This window comes from Notechis scutatus, chromosome 1, assembly GCF_049901735.1.
Source record: "Notechis scutatus isolate UNSWTSFEM ecotype Mainland chromosome 1, rNotScu1.2, whole genome shotgun sequence".
In the NCBI taxonomy this organism is placed as follows: Eukaryota; Metazoa; Chordata; class Lepidosauria; order Squamata; family Elapidae; genus Notechis; species Notechis scutatus.
In genome coordinates this window covers 275,514,444-275,535,104 of record NC_142009.1, presented here as the reverse complement: position 1 = coordinate 275,535,104, position 20,661 = coordinate 275,514,444, and the positions used below count along the sequence as shown (strand labels likewise).

General features: G+C 35.3%; 2 protein-coding genes across 3 annotated transcripts in view; one reads left to right on the top strand and one right to left on the bottom strand.

Moving 5' to 3' along the window:
* Window positions 1-10,322, bottom strand: part of TMEM87A (transmembrane protein 87A) — a 28,621-nt gene extending 18,299 nt beyond the window's left edge. For both annotated transcript variants that reach the window (XM_026671033.2, XM_026671034.2), the window contains exons 1-8: window positions 10,142-10,322; window positions 7,557-7,614; window positions 6,176-6,273; window positions 5,165-5,281; window positions 2,018-2,065; window positions 1,878-1,922; window positions 1,396-1,555; window positions 250-311 (exon numbers count right to left, since the gene is read on the bottom strand). In XM_026671033.2, the coding sequence (XP_026526818.1) occupies window positions 250-311; window positions 1,396-1,555; window positions 1,878-1,922; window positions 2,018-2,065; window positions 5,165-5,281; window positions 6,176-6,273; window positions 7,557-7,614; window positions 10,142-10,291 (738 nt within the window). In that variant the 5' untranslated portion in view covers window positions 10,292-10,322. The remainder of the gene's footprint in view (window positions 1-249; window positions 312-1,395; window positions 1,556-1,877; window positions 1,923-2,017; window positions 2,066-5,164; window positions 5,282-6,175; window positions 6,274-7,556; window positions 7,615-10,141) is intronic.
* A 4,923-nt stretch (window positions 10,323-15,245) lies between these two features.
* GANC (glucosidase alpha, neutral C) overlaps window positions 15,246-20,661 on the top strand; it is a 31,428-nt gene continuing 26,012 nt past the window's right edge. Inside the window, exons 1-4 of the mRNA XM_087951666.1 lie at window positions 15,246-15,362; window positions 16,664-16,726; window positions 17,796-17,904; window positions 19,856-19,983. Of these exons, the coding sequence (XP_087807792.1) occupies window positions 15,337-15,362; window positions 16,664-16,726; window positions 17,796-17,904; window positions 19,856-19,983 (326 nt within the window). The 5' untranslated portion in view covers window positions 15,246-15,336. The remainder of the gene's footprint in view (window positions 15,363-16,663; window positions 16,727-17,795; window positions 17,905-19,855; window positions 19,984-20,661) is intronic.

Below are 20,661 nucleotides of genomic sequence, written 5' to 3'. Positions count from 1 at the left end.
GTAAAATTCATTTATAGGTTTTATAGATCACAAAATTCAGCAGAGTTAGAGCTGCCAGTCTTATTAATATATATATATATATATATATATATATATATATATATATATATATATATATATATATATATATATATATATATATCAGATGTGGTAAAAATGTGTTTAGCTCTCTGTGAGCTTAATATTCAAGTTTGCTTATACTTGAATCCAACTAAGCATACTTTACAGCAAATAACTGCATTAACTTACAGTCATCAGAGGATAATCTGCTAGAGAAAGGTATTCATATGGTCCAATCACTTCCACAGTCACTGTCAGAAAACAACCATGGAAAAGAACAAGAAATTAAGACTATAGAATTATAGCTCTGCTTGATAGTAGCCCTTTTGTACCTTTTAAATACAGCATCTCGTTTCTCAAAGCAGCAAGTAAATGTCAATGGGAAACACACAAGGGAACAGAGCTCTTCCAATGGCAGCAACTTCAAACACATGCTGCCTCTGACACTAGTGGCATTATACGTCTAATGTATACTAGCCACCAAGAGCCTTATCTCAGGTAATATTTTAAAACCATCTGAATAGGTGATTATCATCATCGTATGTTGTGGTTCCACGTTCACACAGGCTAAATAATGTATTTTCATTACTAAATACATACATTTTGGAATCTGGAATTTTTCTCTATTCACCTGAATTAGATATTCCCAAGATGGAGGGGGGGGGTATTTACGAACTGTGCAAGTGACTGCTAAGCTTACTTCCCTGTGACTTTTCCCAATGCTGAAGTACAGGTAAGAAAAATTCATCATATTCACTTTTTTCTCACCATGCTTAACAGAATAAAATTTACCACCTCACCTTTTTTACTGAGCTAAAAGCCCCACAAATAGTTTTGCTTGTTTGCTTGAAAGTTATTCCAAGCACATAGTAATTTTGATTTCCCTTTTGTGCCCTTTTACTTGCTATGGTATTTTCTTTTGCTGCCTTTTAAAAGTCTGTTAAAAATAAACCGAAGGCACTATGAAAATTTCTCTTATTATTGCCAGTCTATGGTGCAATAGACTGCCAAGGTTTTTCTAGACACTCCATTATAAACATCACATTTTTAAAAACCTGGGTACATTCTTTATCTCATTATTGAGTTAGGATGTTTTCTCTTGGTCAGAGATAAAAGGGAGTCTTACATGGAGAAAACAAGGGAAAAGCAATTTGCAGGTATTGCTACATATAAATGCCTATAGTCTGGCTTGAAATAAACAAAAACTCTTGCTTATTTCCCCTTCTATATCTAACCAAGCAAAACTATAACTCCAAGACATACCTTTAAACATTAGCATGTAACATCTAAGTGTTTAGGCAAAATTCTAAAATAAATGAACTACACAGGGCTCACTGATTAATGGTGCTTTGGGTTGATCGGAAGGAGCCATAACATTTGGCAATTCTTCATGTGTTCCTTTAGTATTCACTCCATCCTTTGAAGGTAAACTATCAACCTTTAGAATAAAGATATATGGCCCATCTTGCCATGTTTGCATTACAGCATTCATTGCCTGAAACAAACACACTATTGTAAGTCACTACACAATGCAAGATTTCAAAGAATACACATTTCTCCTATGTCAACAAGATTACTTCAGGAAATCAGATATAACCCGAACCACAAAACAATATAAGTTGTGTTGTTCTATTACGTGTTCTTTATTGTCAACATTAAACATTCACATCTATTGATTTTAATTGGGAAGCAGGAAGTACAGAAGTTACAGGATGTATCTCCTGTAGTCAATGAATCGTGCAAACAGCAGTTACTTAACCAAACACAAATATAACAGTGCCCACTACATTCCACATACATGCTTTTCACATACTTACAAAATTCTCTACTACAGTAGTGTTTGTTCCATTCTCTTTCCCATCCTATTTAAGGAAAAAATAGATTTGATCAAAAGCCCAAAAATATATTTGTAAATCAAAATTTTGCAAGCATTATTTTTAAATATTTTTAAAAATACCTCTTTACTGCCTAAGAGGACTGGATGAACAAATTCACTGTAGAAATTCTAATAAAAGATAAACAATGCTTTTAGTTACATTGTATATACATGCATATAGCAAATAGGTATTATATTAATGAGATTACAACAAAAAAGGGCTACAAAGAACTGAATTCGACAAATAAATGTTTTTATGTTCATGTGTATATTCTAAAATCTGATGACACGACAATTCTACCATGCAGGCATTTACAACCAATCAGGGAATGTCACCAGAGAGAGAGAAGTTCCTGAGGATGGGCTCCAGCACAAGTCCAGAAGCTCAGAACCTTGGTTGGTCTTGTCCCAGTGACTGACCCAGATTTATCCATGAATAGATCAATTGCTGCGGTCATGTTTTGCCCACTTCTCCTAATCCTTTTCTGTTATAGAATATATCATGTGTACAGCCAAATGTGTACTGTAAAACAAGGATGACCAGGAACACCCTTCCCAATTTCAACTTTTGTATATGGCAGGCATTTAAAAATTAAAGAAGCCTCCACCCAGTCTCTGCACAGACCTACAGTACCTATTTCTCCAATCGGGGTCAACTAGTGACAATGGAAGATTTTTATTTATTTATTTTTTTAAAAAAAATTATTCTAGAAAAAAACATTTATTTGACATACATTTAAAACAGACAAATCAATATATATATATATATATATATATATATATATATATATATATATATATATATATATATTATATTATATTATATTATATTATATTATATATTATATATGTATATATATATATATATATATATATATATATATATATATATATATATATATATATATATTATATATTATATATTATTATATATTATATATATTATATATTATATTATATATATAATATATATATAATATTGTATATATATATTGTATATATACACACACACACACATACATACATACATACATACATACATACATTTTACAGCGTATATTGAGCAATGGTTAATTTTTTTTTCTTTATCTTTATCATTGACGTGATCTGCCTTGTTACAATAACTCCTTCGTTTTTTTAATGTTTTAATTTCTCTATATAGTTTATGATTAAATGCACGTCTTCTGTCATTTCCATAACTTATCCAAATATCAAATATTACCTTTTCTTTAACCAATCATACCGAATGTTCCATATTTCATAATAGTCACTATCTTGTTTATTTTTTAACAATTTGGTTAGGCTATCCATCTCAGCACATTCATGTATTTTTTAATTACCATATCCTCTGAAGGAATGAAAGACAGTTTCCAATTTTGTGCGTAGGTTATTCTGGCCGCAGTTATAATGTGCAAAATTAAATATTGATATTTTTCTCCATGTTTAAATCTATCATAATTAGCAGAAAGGTTTCAGGTTCAAGTTTTAAATTTTGTTTTGTTATATTTAAAATCCAATTTCTAATATTCCTCCAAAACTTCTGAGCACATGGGCAAGTCCACCACATGTGAAAATATGTTCCTTGAGCATAGTTACATTTCCAACAGTTGGGTGGTAAGTTGGGGAACATCTTAGCCAGTCTCGCAGGAGGTAGGCGCCAGCAATGAACCATTTTATATAAGTTTTCTTTATACGAGACTGACATGGTTAATTTGTAATTTGTTTGCCAGATGTGTTCCCACTTATCTAATTCAATACACGTTTTTAGCCCAAATTATCATAGATTCTGTGACTTTTTCTTCTTTTAATTTGTAATCCAAAAGATATTTATATGTTTTACTAATTGTTTTCTTTTCCTCTCCTAGCCATATTTTATCTAATTCTTGTGGGGTCATATTAAAGCTGCACAATTTTTAAATCTGCTGTGAAAAGATGATAATAAGCAGATAATAAGCAAGAACAAACACAGCAATGAATGAATCAATCAATGGGCATTAATACAATCACAGAAGCATGTATGATATATTAGGCTGAATCTGAAACAATACAATGCTGACAATGCAGTGGAGCTTCACAATTCTGGATTACTGACAATTTGATCTTAAATATATTAGACATATGGTGACAATTTATGTAGGATGAAGTGATTTTGAAAGGGATTGATCATAAATTAGTTTTGGTCACTTCAGGAAAGAAGTTATGATACATTTTACAGAGGAGAATATTTGCAGCTCAGGGATAAAATGAGGGAGTCTCTCAGGGGTGGGATGCTACCAGTTCTGCCCTGCTCTATAGAACCAGTAGCTCTGAAGAGCAGCAGACACAGAACCGGTTGTTTGGCCCACCCGCCCGCCTGGGCTGTTACCTGACCTTTATTTCCTGCTTTTTCAACCTCAGCTCCTTTGCGCGGCACAGCTGAGGTTGAAAAAGCAGGAAAAAAGTGGTTTTCCAAATGCTGCGCACCCGCACTCAGCGCTTATCAACTGTCCGGGCGGCACAGCTTAAGGTGTATTGCAAAACGTAATCACTGAACCAGTGGTAACACCGGTTGAATCCCACCCCTGGGGTCTCTCTGAGCTTGGTTGTTTTCTTGCAGATGTTTCATTACCTAAACTCAGTAACATCATCAGTGCTAACTGATGGGTAATGAAACATCTGTAACATATTTGCTATATAAATATATCATTATGACATGCATACAGTACTTTTAGTAATAATTCTTGGGCTCAGACGTATTAATATACAAATCAAACAGATCCAAATAATCTTGCAAGCATAAACATCTACAAATGTAAATGTTTTATTTCACCTCCTGAAAAGCTCATATGCTTCAGTATCTCAAATATGTTCTTGGGGGGAAAAAGCAGGATGTGGATTTTCAGACAAATAGAGAAATACCAGTAGAAGAACATATATATATTCTTGGAGAAGAAGCACAAAGCCGAAGACACAAGCCTAAAGATGACGAATGAGATTTTGTCGAAACGTCACCAAAATACTTCCAATTTTACGCAGGAGAAAACCCGAATAACCAAAGATCCACATACAAATACCTGAAAACCTAAGAATATATATATATATATATATACATACATACACACACACACACACACACACACACATACATACATATACACTGTAGCCTTGATTCATCTGAATTAAGATTTAACTAACAATGCACTTCTCAATAAACCCACCCATAGGCTCTGCACTCTTCCCATATTATACCTGTGGCTTGAGGAGCTCACTGCAATTGGGGAAGGAGAGTTCAGACATAGCGTAGTATCCTGCCCAACCTGGATGTTGTTCTGAAATGCTTTGAAAATATATATTAGCCTGTTCATCCTGTCAAGACACATGACAATGATTTGAACTAGTTGATATATCAAGGGAAATAGAAGTCAGTAAACAAAAAACTGAAAACAAACATAACAATGCTTCTCACTATAAATAATGATTCAGAGCATCTCCAATTAAAGAAAGCAAACAGTACACTATATGAAAGACTTCTCTTTAAGGTTTGAAAAGTCTCAGTTAGGGGAGACAATATTAGAAAATAATATACAAATAATTTAATGATATGGGGACAATTTCTATACTCCTGTCTTGACATTGTTGAGAAACAAATACAGTACATTAAATCTAAAACCAAAAATATACTTTAGAGCAGGCAAGTGTGCATACATCAAACATATTAACCCTTTCTTATAGTAGCTGTTCAATTCCCGGAAAATATGTTTCAGTAAAGAAAGAAAGACTTCCTTAAGTCAGTGTATTTTAAATGAAGAGGTGCTGACATGAGTTCCCATACCCATTCTGAAGTTCTTTTTGGCTTGTGGATGCAAAAATCTGCATATCCTTCTGAAAAAAAACATGGCATATATACATACAAAAGAGTAAAGATCTACTTAGAAGAAACTGGAAAGCAAAAAAAAGTCCATGTTCATAATTGTCAATATCGATTGCCATTCTAAGAGCTAATTATATTTTTAGATATTAGTACACCATAGGCAAAGTCAAACATCATCATTTTCCAAATGTATCAGAGCAGTCTTTTCCCATATAGCTCACGTATGATGAATTAAGAACTGCTAGCCAAAACAACTGTTGAGAAAAGCAAACAAAACTAACGGAAATGCCTTTACTCTACTCTACATAAAGGGTCAGCAACATTTTCCTGTAGTGTGATGTGGATCATAATGTGGAAAGTTAAATTACTTTTTAACACCAATTTCTTACCCCAAAATTGAAGACTTCATTGTAGCAATAGGAGTATCTTAAGTACCAGCGTACAATGTAACTTTGAGAAGGATCACAGGCGCTTTCATTGCCACTAACTAAACAAATAAGAAAAATATGTAAGAAATACTGTTACCAAAGTAACATGGATTTTGTGTCACCTTAATAAATAAAGCATTTATTACAGCTAGATGTATGCAATATCCAGATTCAAAGCAGGAAAGGTGCTTTGTAGGTATACAGCATGCAGAAACTTGCTTTATTTGTTATCGACTCCTTAAAGAAGCTGTACCAAAGGCAGATACAAGAAGCATGCTTAACTGAATCCAAAGTACATCCAAAGTACATTTCTTGCTTCAGATGCAAATATTGTACATCTCTATTATGGTACAAAATTACATGAACTGTTTCATTTTACCAACTGCATGAATCTCATACCAATCATTAATAATAAAATGCCAAGGTTATTATTATAATTATTATCAATATGTTATTACATTTTAATAGGAAAGTATGAAAACAGTCCTGTCAATTTTTTACAGAAATGTAAGAGGAAATACTTTTTTATTTCAGTTAAATTTTACAATCCAGCCTTATAAAGCTAGTCAATAGTGTTACAAGGCCAGAAAACAAAAAGTAATTTCCAGTAATTCCTAGCGCTGAGGTATTTGAAAAGAAATAATTACTTCACAATGACATTGCTTAATTTTCTAGTCCATTTCCCCCTATGTTAGTGAGCCTCTGCATTCAAAATGACCAGGCACATATGTAAACTTTTACCCAGAATTTTATATAGTTCTACTAAGAACTAACTCCCATTGAATAGATAGGACCTACTTCCATATAAGTGTCAGTCAGTCTTTATTTAGTTACAAAGATGTGTGTCTCTATTGTTATCTAGCGATCATTTGGAATTTTGCCATCCAATCTGGGGGCACTCTAATATATGATCCAAAATCCATAATATCTCTCTACTAATGACAAATCATTTAAATACACTCATGAAGTTATACTTCATATTACACGACCATTTTTAAACAAGATCACAGGAAACAAAAAACATACTACGAAGTCAATCATTCTCACCTATGAAGCTGCCAGTCACAGCTGTTAGTGAAATGTTCGAATATTGTACTAAATGATTAGACCATGGTCTACTGGTATAGAAGCTCATCCCCATTATATTATGATTCCTTTGTGAAACTACATTGAAACTGTAATCTCAACCACGGAAAAACAGGTTGGAGATTTATAAAAAGATGTCCTCTGCAATTTTATAAGCCCAAGTCATTAAGTCATCCTAAATCACACATTGTCTCTAACATAGTCATTACGAAAGAATGGGATATTACACTTCAAGGTGCAGTATGAATGTACTTACACTTTAGGAAAATAGTAGTGTTGCTAAAGAGAATTTTTCCAAAATGAAAATATGTCTTCTGTAAGAGAAAGGAAATAAAGAGAATCACTATCTAGATATGAAAGTTCATCAATATTGTGGGGGACTGTATACTTAATAGTCCTAGACAGATATGTGTTCCCCAAAATTCAAGTAGCTACTTAATTTTTAAAGCATTGACTTTTCTATTATATGGAAGACTTTAGCATTATCCGCAGCTTTTAACCAACCAGTATATAAGCTAAAGATCAGCAATCTGGCACTTATGAGTGACATTGCATACATACCTATTCCAGTTGTTATCTGTACAATTCTAAAATAAATAAACACTCTTTGTAATTGCCAAAGTCTGCAGGAATGCCAAAAGTCTTGAGATTTCAAGTAAGAATACAAAATCTTACAACATTTGGGCAACTATTGAGATTTTGATTATTGAGAAAAACATGATTAATCATGAGAAAAAAGCAGAATTTTGAGTTAAAATTGCAGGGAGAAATGTAAGTAACCAGAAATCTACAGCACTCTGATTATTTCAAGCATGGAAGATTTAAAGAACATCTTGAAAATGAAAGAAGAATATGTAAAAGCCAGCCTGATACTCTGGGTCCCATTGGCTAAGCTTCACTAGGTTCTAGTGATGGGCCTTTTCTGCTGTGGCCCCTCTTTATGGAACATTATTTCCCTTGAAGTGACACTAACCTCATCATCCCTTTTAACTTTCCAGAAGCCCCTCACAATCTGCTAGTGTCATCAGGCTGGATAGCATACAGTAAAGCAAATATAAGCTTTACTGAATATCTCCCAGAGTCACTTGTCTGTAAGATGAGCGATCATATAACTATGACAAACTAATAAAGAAATAGATAAGGCTACACAGAATCATTCAATCATTCATGTGTGTTGTCTGATTATTTAGTGCTTGATGAGCCATATTTAAAATTTATGGTTGCTACTGTCAAAAACTAAGAAATATGCCTGTATGAAATATTTTCAAATATGGAAGGTGATGGTATATTAAATGAAAAAGGAGGCAGAGTTCGATTAACCCCACGTTTGGTTTAAAATCTCCTTTCAACTAAAAATGTATGGGTAGCTTAGACAAACCTATCACTCGCTAACAAGATTTTTCAAATGAAATTATGCCATAAGTGCTTCACTGAATTGGAGTGCCTAAAGTTCTCTTATAATACCCATTATTACACATATTGAGGTTATAATTCTATTCATACTTTCTTAGAAGTAAGCCCCACTGAAAACTGAATTATTCAGTTAAACTCTGAATAAGTCTTTTTTTTTAATTAAGAGAACTGAGAAAAATACAAGGTATATTTGATCCTTTAGTGGGAAGAGATTTTTGTAGATGCAATGTATTAAAAATGGCACCCGATTAAAACTGAAGATTTGCTAAACATATACAAATGCATGATCTGATTGGTACTTCGAATACCCCCAAATATGATTTTTCTGTACTGCTTGCCTAATTTGCAATGGAAGGTCCAGTCAGTAAATTTTCCATAATTTTTTTCCCCACACAAACAACAATCAACAAAAGAGAAAAAAGTGCACGTTGCTTTCATTAAATGTCAATTTGAAAACATCTTAATATTCAAGTTCAAATCTGCACTCTGACCCCTTTTCTCTGCTATTCTGAGCCAATTATTCACAATGAGCCTAACATAGGTCACAAAGGTTGTAGCAAGGAAAATAAACTATCTGAAATGCAAAACAGATAAGGGCTCAGATAGTCTGCCAACCACCTTTTAGTTAATATTTCACCATACTAGCGGCCTGAAACCCTCTTGTTCCAGTATTTTGTTATCAGATACCAGTAATAATTACTTTCAGTATACAACTCTTTTACCACTTTTTGTGTGAGAAATTAAGATAGGGGAAACTCCCAGATTATCATAGCAGGCAGTCCCATGAATAAAACAGAAGTAAATGCTAAAATCTTTCTGCAAACGTCATCAGCATTAGCGCTGCTAGATTAATCTTTTCAGCAATAAAATATGAAACACACTCTCTTTATTAACAGATTTTTGGAAGAATTTTGTGACTGCCTCCTTTCTAGTCTTCGAAAATCGCAAGATCTTCTTCCTCTTTAACCAAATCTCCTACCCCACATCTCTGTAGGTAATAGCGTTGAGATAAAATAATAATAATAATAATGTCTGGGAAGCTCAGGGCCTGCTTCCCCGATTATTTCATTCACACGCACATGGCAGGGTTTAGAAAAATGGATAGTTCCCGACGAACCAATTCAATCTCAGTTATTAAAAATCGAAACAGAGGCAAAAACCCTGTCCAGACGTGTCAAAGCGGACACCGAAACAAACGGCAAGCTTGCCCAAACTGCTTCCATCCCAGAAGGCAGCTTCCCAGGAAGCTGACAGGGAAGATGGAAAGGCTCCAGGTGGCCGAGCCTAACAAAAGACCCCCTGACCCTCACGGCAACCCTGTCCTGGACAGGGGCGTCCAGCCCCCTCAGATCCAGGCCACCTGCCTTCCTCTTCGCCCTGCCCATTCGAAAGGGCGGCGTGGCGGGGTGGGCTGCCCTGTGAGCTCACCATGGGCAGCGGCAGTTCCCACTTGGAGAGCTCGCTGGCTCCAGCCGGGCACGGCAGCTCCGCAAAGAGGAGTTGGAGGACCAGCAGGGTCAGTCCTACAGAGAGGCGCTCCCGCGACAGCATCCTCCCTGACGCGCCTGGCACCGCCATCCCTTCTCAGCGAAATCGACAAGGAAAAGAAGCCGCTCCCGAGCGCTCGCCACCCCTTCAGCTCCAATCGCCGAGGCGCCGAACTGAGGGCGGGTGATGGGGCGCTGCCGGATTGGCTCCAGCACCCAGGCGAAATGGGCGGGGAGCGCGGCTCTTCCGCAGAGCCAACGGGGCTTTCGCGAGAGTGGCGGTGGCGGGCGAGACGCTTCTTCTCTCCGCGCGGTTGGGTCGGGGAGCAAGTTCTGCAGAGGACGAGCGTGGATTACCTGTATTATGTTCCGTGTTCGATTTGCTCGCCGCGGAGTACTGGGAAATGCTGGCTTTCCATCCTTACTATTTGTTCCATAAACAAGCAGAATCTCTCTACAGTGGCTCGTTTGAGAGCACGTTCGGATCCTCTAAGCACTTTGTTTTTCACGTGAGCGTCATCTGTACCGTGAAGAAAAGAAAGCCATGTTCTTATGTAGAGACTGAAGGCCTCTTGCCACCACTTTTTATTTTCCAAAAGCTAAGCAGAATTGGACCTGGTTAGTATTTGGAAAGGAGAACGTTGCAAAATAGCTCTTTATGCTGCGTCACCTGTAAAGTCATGGCATCAATTATTAACCAATCCATCATCCTCCACTTAAGAGACAAACAACTTACTCTCTAATAAACAATTTGGTTTCAGAAAAAAACTATCCTGTAATCTGCAACTCTTACACTGCAAAAACATATGGACTACACAACAAGATCAGGGCAAAGCAATAGACGCAATCCACATAGACTTCTGTAAAGCCTTTGAATCAGTGGTACAAGACAAACTACTAAAATTAAAATCTTACGGTATCTCTGAACACCTGCATAACTGGATAGAAGTGTTCCTGTCAAACAGACAACAAATGGTCAAAATTGGGAGTGTCCTATCAAATTCTGTACCTGTCAACAGTGGTGTCCCCCAAGGTAGTGTTCTAGGACCAACTCTCTTCATACTCTACATAAATGACCTCTGTGATCATATTAAGAGCAATTGCGTTCTCTTCGCTGACGATGTAAAGCTATTCAACACCCACAGACAATACTGCTACCCTTCAAAAAGACCTCAACTATGTATCAGAATGGTCAAACAAATGGCAACTTCAAATCTCAACAAATAAATGCTCTGTCTTACATATTGGCAAAAAAATCAGAATAGTCAAGACCTTGTTGATGATCCAAACTCTGTCAAGGATCTTGGAGTACTCATCTATAATGATTTAAGTGCTAGAGCCCACTGTAACTACATAGCCAAAAGGGCATTAAGAGTTGTTAACCTAATCTTACGTACCTCTTTCTCTGGTAATATTACACTACTAACTAGAGCATACAAAACATTTGCTAGACCGATACTCGAATAAAGCTCATCAGTCTGGAACCCACATCATGTATCTGATATTAACACAATTGAGAAGGTCCAGAAATATTTCACAAAAAGAGTTCCCCACTCCTCTACTCGTTGCAGAATACCTTAAGCCACCAGACTTGAAATTCTAGACCTAGAAAACCTAGAACTACGCCACCTTCGGTCCGATCTAAGTATAGTATATAAAATCATACATTGCAATGTCCTACCAGTCAATGAATACTTCAGCTTCAACCATAACAATACAAGAGCAAACAATAGATACAAACTCACGGTTAACCGCACCAAACTTGATTGCAGGAAATACGACTTCAGCAACAGAGTGGTCAATGTCTGGAATACTCTACCTGACTCTGTGGTTTCTTCCCCAAACCCCAAAAACTTTAACCTTAGACTGTCTATTATTGACCTCATCCCTATCCTAAGAGATCTGTAGGGGGTGTGCATAAGTAGTCCCTGTCCTATTGTTTCTTTTATTTTTCTTATATGTATGCATGTATTCATAACTATATTTTTACTTATACCTATTATCTTGTAAGCAATTGACAAACCAAATAAAATAAATAAAAAAATAAAATATTTAATATTTATGAGCTAGAGTGGTACATGGAAAATATCCCAGAAAAAGGGGATGGCTACCACTGAAGCATTGTTGTTAGGAAAAACAAAACATGGTGTACACAACAGCAATACGTTAAGAGAAAGAGGTGATGCTCAATATTTTGTTGTGTCATTATCCACAGTTTTGCTTACCGTATCTGTTGTTGAAAATTAAAGCGCATACAGCGAGTCCTCAACTTCCGACCACAATTCAACCTAAAATGTATATTGCTAAGTGAGACATTTGTTATGCGAGTTTTGTCCCATTTTACAAACTTTCTTGCCACCGTTGTTAAGTGAATCACTGCAGTTGTAAAATTAGTAACACGGTTGTTAAGTGAATCTGGCTTCCGCATTGACTTTGCTTGAAAGAAGGTCACAAAAGGTAATCACATGACCCTGGGACACTGCAACCGTCATAAGTTTGAGTCAGTTGCCAAGCATCTGAATTTTGATCATGTGACCATGGAAGTGCTGCAATAGTCGTAAGTGTGAAAAACAGCCATAAGTCAGTTTTTCAGTGTAATCATAACTTCAAACAGTTACTAAACAAACTGTTGTAAGTCAAAGACTATTCGTATTTGGGTGTATCCATGAAGTCACAAGACATCAGGCAGAATCCAAAGGAAAAGTATTTATAAGAGACTAGTCCACAAGATAGCTTTGATCTGGAGCCAGAATTAAGTTTAATTCCGTGCAAAATAGCTGTTCTATCCACTCTTTAAAAATACTCACTCTGTGCTAATTCTACAGAGAAATTCGAAGTCAAAGACTATTTGTATTTGGGTGTATCCATGAAGTCACAAGATATCAAGGAAAATTATTTATAATAGACTATTCTACAACATAGCTTTGATCTGGAGCCAGAATTAAGTTTAATACTCACTCTGTGCTAATTCTACAGAGAAATTTCGAACCCACATTTCCTAATGGAGGCATTCAGCTGACAAACTTTGCAATGTGCAAAGGGCTGGTTTCTTGGGGTGGCTAATCCCTAATCAAGTTTGTTGGACTGCTGCTGCTGAGTCATCTGTATAAAACAGTCTGGGATGTTGTTCATTTATTTGTTTTGTGGGGATAATGATATTAAAGATCAAGAAAAGAGGTAATTGAGTCAGTTTAAGAACCACTGTTTTAGTTCACTTTGTTTCAGTCAAGTTTTAGGCTGGGATTCAAATGTGGAGAGAGTCTTGATCACACTTGTTGACAATTGGTAGAGCTGGGATCAAAGTGGTTCATCCATCCTTCCACTCCTTGATCTCTCAGAGGTTTTTGATATTGTTGGCTATGGTATCCCTCTGGACTGACTCTCGGGCACTGTTTCATAGTGATTCTCTACTTTCTTTGGGGGGGGGGGTAGTTCCAATTGATGTTGGTAGGAGGAGAATTCACTCTCTACAATGCTGCTTTGTGGAATGTCACAGGACTCAACACACTCTCCCTTCCTGCTTAATATCTACATGGAACTCCCAGGTAAGGTCATCTACTAGTCCACTTAATCTTGGAACACCAGGCTTAAAAGTGAGACTGTCAAGATCTTCTCCCAGTGCCTGGAAGGTGTGCAGGCTTGGATAGGGATTTAATCCTACCAAGTCTTGAAGCACAACGTGACTCCTCTGCTTGTTTATTTGGGGAATGGGTAAGTTGCACCCACTCAGTCTAAAGGTGAATAAGAATTGTAATCAAATGGTTAACAAATCCAAGCGCTGTCTATACAACAAACAGCATTGTACTGACTTTTACAAATGGTGACACAGCTGGGTAATTAATTCCATTCAGTATTTTTTTTAATTTTTATTGGTTTTTTAAAAACAAACATAAACAGACAAAACATAAAAACATCAACCTTTCTTCCACGAGTATACAAGCAGTGTGTCGGTTTTTTGTGCATCCATTTCATAATCAACAATTACAGTTACATTGTATAATAACTCATATTCTCAATCAGAAATTAAATACCCTAGTATCATTATTATTCAATCATTTGACAATAATTTTATTCATTCATATTTTGCGAGATAACTATAATTTACTTGGTATCATTTTGTAACAATTCATATAATCTTCCCAAGTCTATCCTAAAAATTTTTTATAGATATAATAAAAAAGAAAAAAAAAACATCTTTATATATTTATTATTTTCTAAGATTCTACGTATTTCATTATTGTCATAGAATCCTTCTGTTTTGAGATCTTTATCATACCTTGAATGTATTTGCACATATGAAAACCAATTCATCTTTATACCTTGTTCCTCTAGTTTTTATATAGATTTGAGTTCACCCTTTTCATTCAATATTTCCCCATATCTAACTGTTTGTTCCTTCTTATATATTATAGGATAAGAAAATGCTTCTATAGTCGATAACCAGACTGGAATTTTCAAATAACATTGTCTTTTAATCTTCTCCCAATTTAACCACAAAGACTCCCATATATGGTGTCTTCTAATTCCATTCAGTATTTTTATGGTAGATTTAAAACAGCCCTCAGTTTGAAACCATCCACGTCTTACTTAGAGCATAATGGATGCCTTTGCATTTAGATAACACAGTAAAATTGCCTTTCTAAAATGTTGATAGCAGATGGTTTCTTAAAAGTTCCAGAAGGGATAGAGAGAAATTACTTGGATATTTGTCAGAAAGGGGAGGCAGAATGGCACAATAGAATAAAACAAGGAGATAAAAAAGATATTTTTGAACAAAATATTAAGTAGATCTTAGTTTTTATTCATATTTTGGAACTAGGAATTGGCATAACTTCACAAGCAAAACTTACTTTATCCCTGTATAATTAAACCGATTTAAGAAGAAAACAGTAATAGGAAGTAGTACTTCTTCATTTCTATTCTGAATGCAGCTCTCTGAGCACTACAGAAATACTGCCAGCAAAGCATATGCATACTGACGTCTCTTCCACGTTATTGGTCAAGGGGTAGGACTGTCAGAAATAAAAACTCAATTTCCCAGCATGCAACAAGGGACTCTGAAATGAAAACTTATTGGCTAGAGAATTTCCCCTTCGTTTCCTTAATGAATGGTTCAAAAACAGCTCTCTCCGGATCATGGAATCAGGCAGTCAAGAAATCAGGTAGATATATATGATTTGGCAATAATTGATTTGCAAATCTTACTTAAGTACAAGACATGCTTCTAAAAGAATCCAAATAATTTTTAATTCTGAAATGCTAGTTTGAATTCATGCAGAAATTAAAACTACATACTTAGAGAGCTGGGAATAAAAACATAGATGGAATAATACATTTATTAATATTATGTAATAAATAATATAATTATACTAGCGAGTAAAAGTGAAGGAGTTCCAGAAATACAAAATCAGTCACATGACACTTGGAAAAGCAGAAAGTGAATTAGAAAGTGAAACTTAATTGACAAATGAAAGTTTAAAATATAAACCTAATTATTGTTTAACCTTTTTTCAATACAATAGCCTTGTTGCAACCTGATTACTGCAGTCATGTGAATACAAATATTTTTGAAACGGGCTGCATGCAGTCATTTGACATGAAGTGTTGTGCAGATGTATGAGTTGAAGTGGTCCAAAGCTGTTTAGGGTGCAGAAGTTAATTATTTATTCACATTTCTCTATTTCAATCAATCTTATGCTTGGTAGCAGTGCCAGAATATTTTCTATGTGTGTATATAATGAAATCAGCACCTCTTGATTTATTTATAGTAGAATTAGTGTTACTTACAGTGAGAAAACATATATTTTACTGCCCTACAACAGTTTTATTTTTGTTTTGTTTGGCTGTTTATACTGTTTGACCTCATTGTGAAGATATATGATGTTTGTTTGTTTATCAACCATGTTTATATAACCAACATTGATCCTGGGCAGCATAAAATAAAAAACAAAAAAAGGTATTAAAAACACAATGTTATTAAAAACATGAAGTGAATTACTTCATTGCTTAATTTTATAAGGAGCATTATACCATCCTTGGACAAGTGTTTACTTTACTGGTTGAGCTGACTTTTGCAGGTTTGGATACTTGGGAATTGGAATAAGTAGCCAATATCTGCTTAAAGAAGGTAATCCTTTTGAAAATTTAAAATGGAAACCATAAGAATGTCTTCGTTTAATTGACTTAAGTTTTCTCGGTCAACTGGAAATAAAGATTTCACTTGTTTTGGAATAATATTGATAAACTGAAAGTAATTCATTCTTTCAAATATTATGTGTAATGTAGAATCCATTTCTAATGTAGCTGCTTAGTGTGACCAGTATGCAATTAATACAGGCAATTATTTCAGAACTTTCAATTATATGCATTAGAATAAGCTTGTTCTGTTGTGTATAGCTGCAGGGAAAATAATCTTTGTTTCTTTACTATACATTTTAAAAATGTTATATTTTCTTGTATTTAGTGTTCAAGATGAGGCTGTGGATAAAAGATGTTTTAAGACATGCAAGCAAATTGCCTTTTACAGGTAAAGATTATGAATATTTTGTTATCTGAAAATATTGTATTCATATAACATGACAAGGTATGGCACAACTGTCACTGAAGAGCGATTGCAGCAATATATCTTATAGTGCGAAGTTTGCATTGAGGGGAACTTTATAAGGGCTACTACATCTGTGCTGCAAAAAAATCCATATAATCTCTACATGGCAGCAAAGAATATCATGTATTTATTCATTAAATTTTTACACTGCCCATTTTACCAATGTGATTCTGGATGATTTACAATGCAGATACAAAAAAACCCTTAATTTTTGCTGTTGTTTAGTGGTGGTCCAGTTTTTTGGGGGCCAAGATCTTTTAGCTCTAATTTGCTTCATTAATATCCCTGTATTTCCTCAAATGCCAAAGCCTCCCAAGACAGGTTTTAATCAAAACAACTATGAAATATACAATAAAGCAATTCTCAAACCAATATAAAATAATAACATAAAAGTATTTTTCAAACATATAGATTAGAAAGGGGTGAGAGGAGGAAAAAAATTTTTTTCCAGCCTTCACACTGAGAAAGCTTTTGGTAGAAAAGTCTGAGCATGCCGTGAATAAAAGAATAAAAGAAATTCTTTCTTTTATTCTTTTTAAATCTCCTTCCAATCATCTTCATTGGATGGTTCCTCTTCCTAGCATTTTGAGAAAGGACAAAATACTTCTGTCCACTTTCTCCATGCCATGAATGACTTTAAAACCCCAGGTGTGCTTTCTTTCCAATCAGAGTGCCAGATATCATAACTGATGCTTCTAGTCAATAATCAGATTTCAGTTGCCCTCCCCTGCACTTTATCCGGTGCTGTTTTATTATTTGTCGAATAATCAGAACTCTATATTCCATAATTTTTTTTATTCAATTTGGATGGCCACCTATCACAAATAAAAATAAGATGAAACTATAACAAAACATGCCTTTTTTAATATTGATTTGAAATTATGTAATTTAGACCAGTTGGTCTAAATTTAATCAACTCTTTGAATATGATCGCATTCTCATCTATAACATGGGTAATATAAAATTTTATATTCTTTTTTGGATACATCAGGCGTCAGAAATGTTTATGTCCTGGGAAGTCCCCATACCAAGCCTTACTGCAAACTGTGGAACTATCCAACAGTAATGTCAAATTCCAAATTTTCAATGAAGATAGCAAGGTAAGAGTGCCTCTCAGTGTTTGATCAAAAACATGGATGCCCAGTTTGCATGTAAAATCAGTCTATCTTTTTGATCTGCTGGATGTTAGATACAAGGGTGGGATGCAGATATTTTTACTACTGTTCTGTGGGCGTGGCTAGGTGGGCATGGCCATGTGACTGGATGGGCGTGGCTTCTTTTTTTGTTCAGCAAGCCCCTCCCCCCCGCTCCTTTTGTTTTTTTGCCTCCTGGGCCTCAGGAAAGCCTCCTGGGCGAAGCAGTAAGACAGCGAGGGGGGTGCCAGCACAGTTGATGTTGGAACAGCTGATCTTTGGGGGGAAGAAATAGCTGTTTTCTTACTACCGGTTCAGCTGAACAGTAGCATTTTTTACTACTGGTTCACTCGAACTGGGCCGAACCAGTAGAATTCCACCAGTGGTTAGATAGTATGTTACATGATGTTGGGAAGTATTTAAATAATTTTAGCTAGCATTTATTTAGCTTTGAGAACTTTGCATGACAAAGGTGTGGGGCATGACAAAAATTATGTAATTTTTCAAAAGCTTCTCCTTCCATAATTAACGTAATATAAATTATTTTATTTGTCAACCAATTTATTTTCACTCTTTCAAATGTTTCTGCCATGAAGCTAGGTAAACTTATAGGTAGTCCACATGAACTTATTCAGCGACCTTTCAAAGTTACAATGGTGTTGAATAAAGGAGGTGGTCCTCAAAGTTTCAGTCAGAGCCCTCAAAATTCAGACACCACTTAGGCCCACCTGGAATTACGAATGCCTTTTGGCCACCGACCTATCTATTACAGCCAACTGCCACAACACCTTGCCCACTCCATTGCACCCTAATTCTGTACTGACCAGGGTCTCTTTCATGTTGCTTTCTTTCACGCCAATGTAAACAAGATTCCACTTGCTCCCCATCCAGGGCCTCTAGCCAGGGCCTTCTTTCATGCCCTGCCTTGGTCCTTCTTTCATAAAAGAAGCCCAGCATGTGAAAGAAGGCCCCGTCTATGCTGGTGTGCGCACCATCTTTTTGAAAGTCATGATTTCTCATCATGCCTAAAGCAAACACTATGGTTGGATCCACGTTTGTGTTAAGCCAGACAACAATTTATTTATGGGCTTAGAAAGTTGTGGAAACCTATATATTATGTCTGTAAGTCAAAATTTATGGGTTATGTTAGGAAACCCAAATATTAATTTGTTCAATATGGTTGAACAAAGCATACAAATCAAATCAGTACTTAGCTCTGAAGTTAGAAAAGGTCAGGGATTTCAAGAGTTGTTTCTTAAGTCTACTAAAACCATGAATGGTGCCTTCAGCAGATCGTCCTTTGCCCTGATTAATTGCAAGGTGAATATTACCATGGGTTACTATGGGAAACTAGAGTCTAAAATGTTTCAATATTTTAATTATTTTTTTACTTATTTTAAAACTTGTAAGCTACCCATAATTAGTTTATAAGGGAGAGGGTGACATAAAAATAGATAGGTAGGTAGGTAGGTAGGTAGGCAGGCAGGCAGGCAGGCAGACAAAAAATGCAATGCAATTCAATAATATCTATTCATATAGTTGATCAACTGAATTCAGTCATGCTCCTGTTTGAATATGTAGAGGATCATAATATTAAATACTTAGAATAATGAATGACATAGCTATTTCCATTTAAGATAGTCGAAAAGCAAAGTTTTCAGTGTGAACTTTCTTGCTGAAAGCAGTTTAGAATGCCATTAGCTACTGTATTTCATTATTACTGATTTGCTTCTAATCTGTTTGGTAGCAAACACAAATAAGATTCTTTTCAGTAGAGAATTTACAGTATGTTGAAAGTGTCTTTTTATTATTTTGAATAAATAATAAAAGAATAAGAAGAAAATTGATGTTTTGTGAGAAATTGGTGTTTTGTCTAATATAGCATTTTAGTATTCTCCTGTGTTTATTCAATTACTAGGTAACTCTTTCAGTAGAAGTGTATGAAATAGAGGGCAATATTTTCAGGCTTAAAATTAATGAGGTAAATCCACTCAAGCCAAGATACGAAGTCCCTGATGTTCTCATAAAGGAACCAGCTAGCTTGAGGTAAGTTATGGGAAGTGATAGCTTAGATCAGATATAGATTGGAAACAAGTCCTCTTTTTGCCACTGGGGCATTTATATAAGTTGAATTTTAGCTCTCCAATTTAGAAAAGAAATATCAGGAGAATTCTTTGAAGGAATATTGTGTCAGGTATTTTACTTCATATTGGCTAAATGTGGACCTCATACTGGGTCTTCATCATTCAAATAAATATTGTTTATTATTGAATAGTGCACATAGCTAGTAGGATTTTGTAGGATACATCTCTGTTCTTCACATATAGTACAAGAGTTTTTTTCACATTAGCATTTTAGTACCGGTATTTTTTTTGTCCTATTTAGCACCACTGTCATTTAAATTGCTTTAAATAAAATGAAATTCACTTCCTGTGATCTTATAATAATCTTTGGAAGGACCCACAGGCAAGCAGAATCTGGCATACTTTATTTAATTATTTATTTATAGTATTGCAAAAATGATCTCATCCACTAGTACAGGGGTCGCCAACCTTTTAGACCTCAGGGACCACCAAACTCATAATTTTAGATCCCAGGGACCACTAACCGGTTCTGTGAGCGTGGCCTAATTTGTGGGTATGGCTGGCTGGGCATGGCTTGTATGTAAATATTATAAATATTTATATAAATATTGCATTTTTTTATAAAAAAAGAGCAACTTTT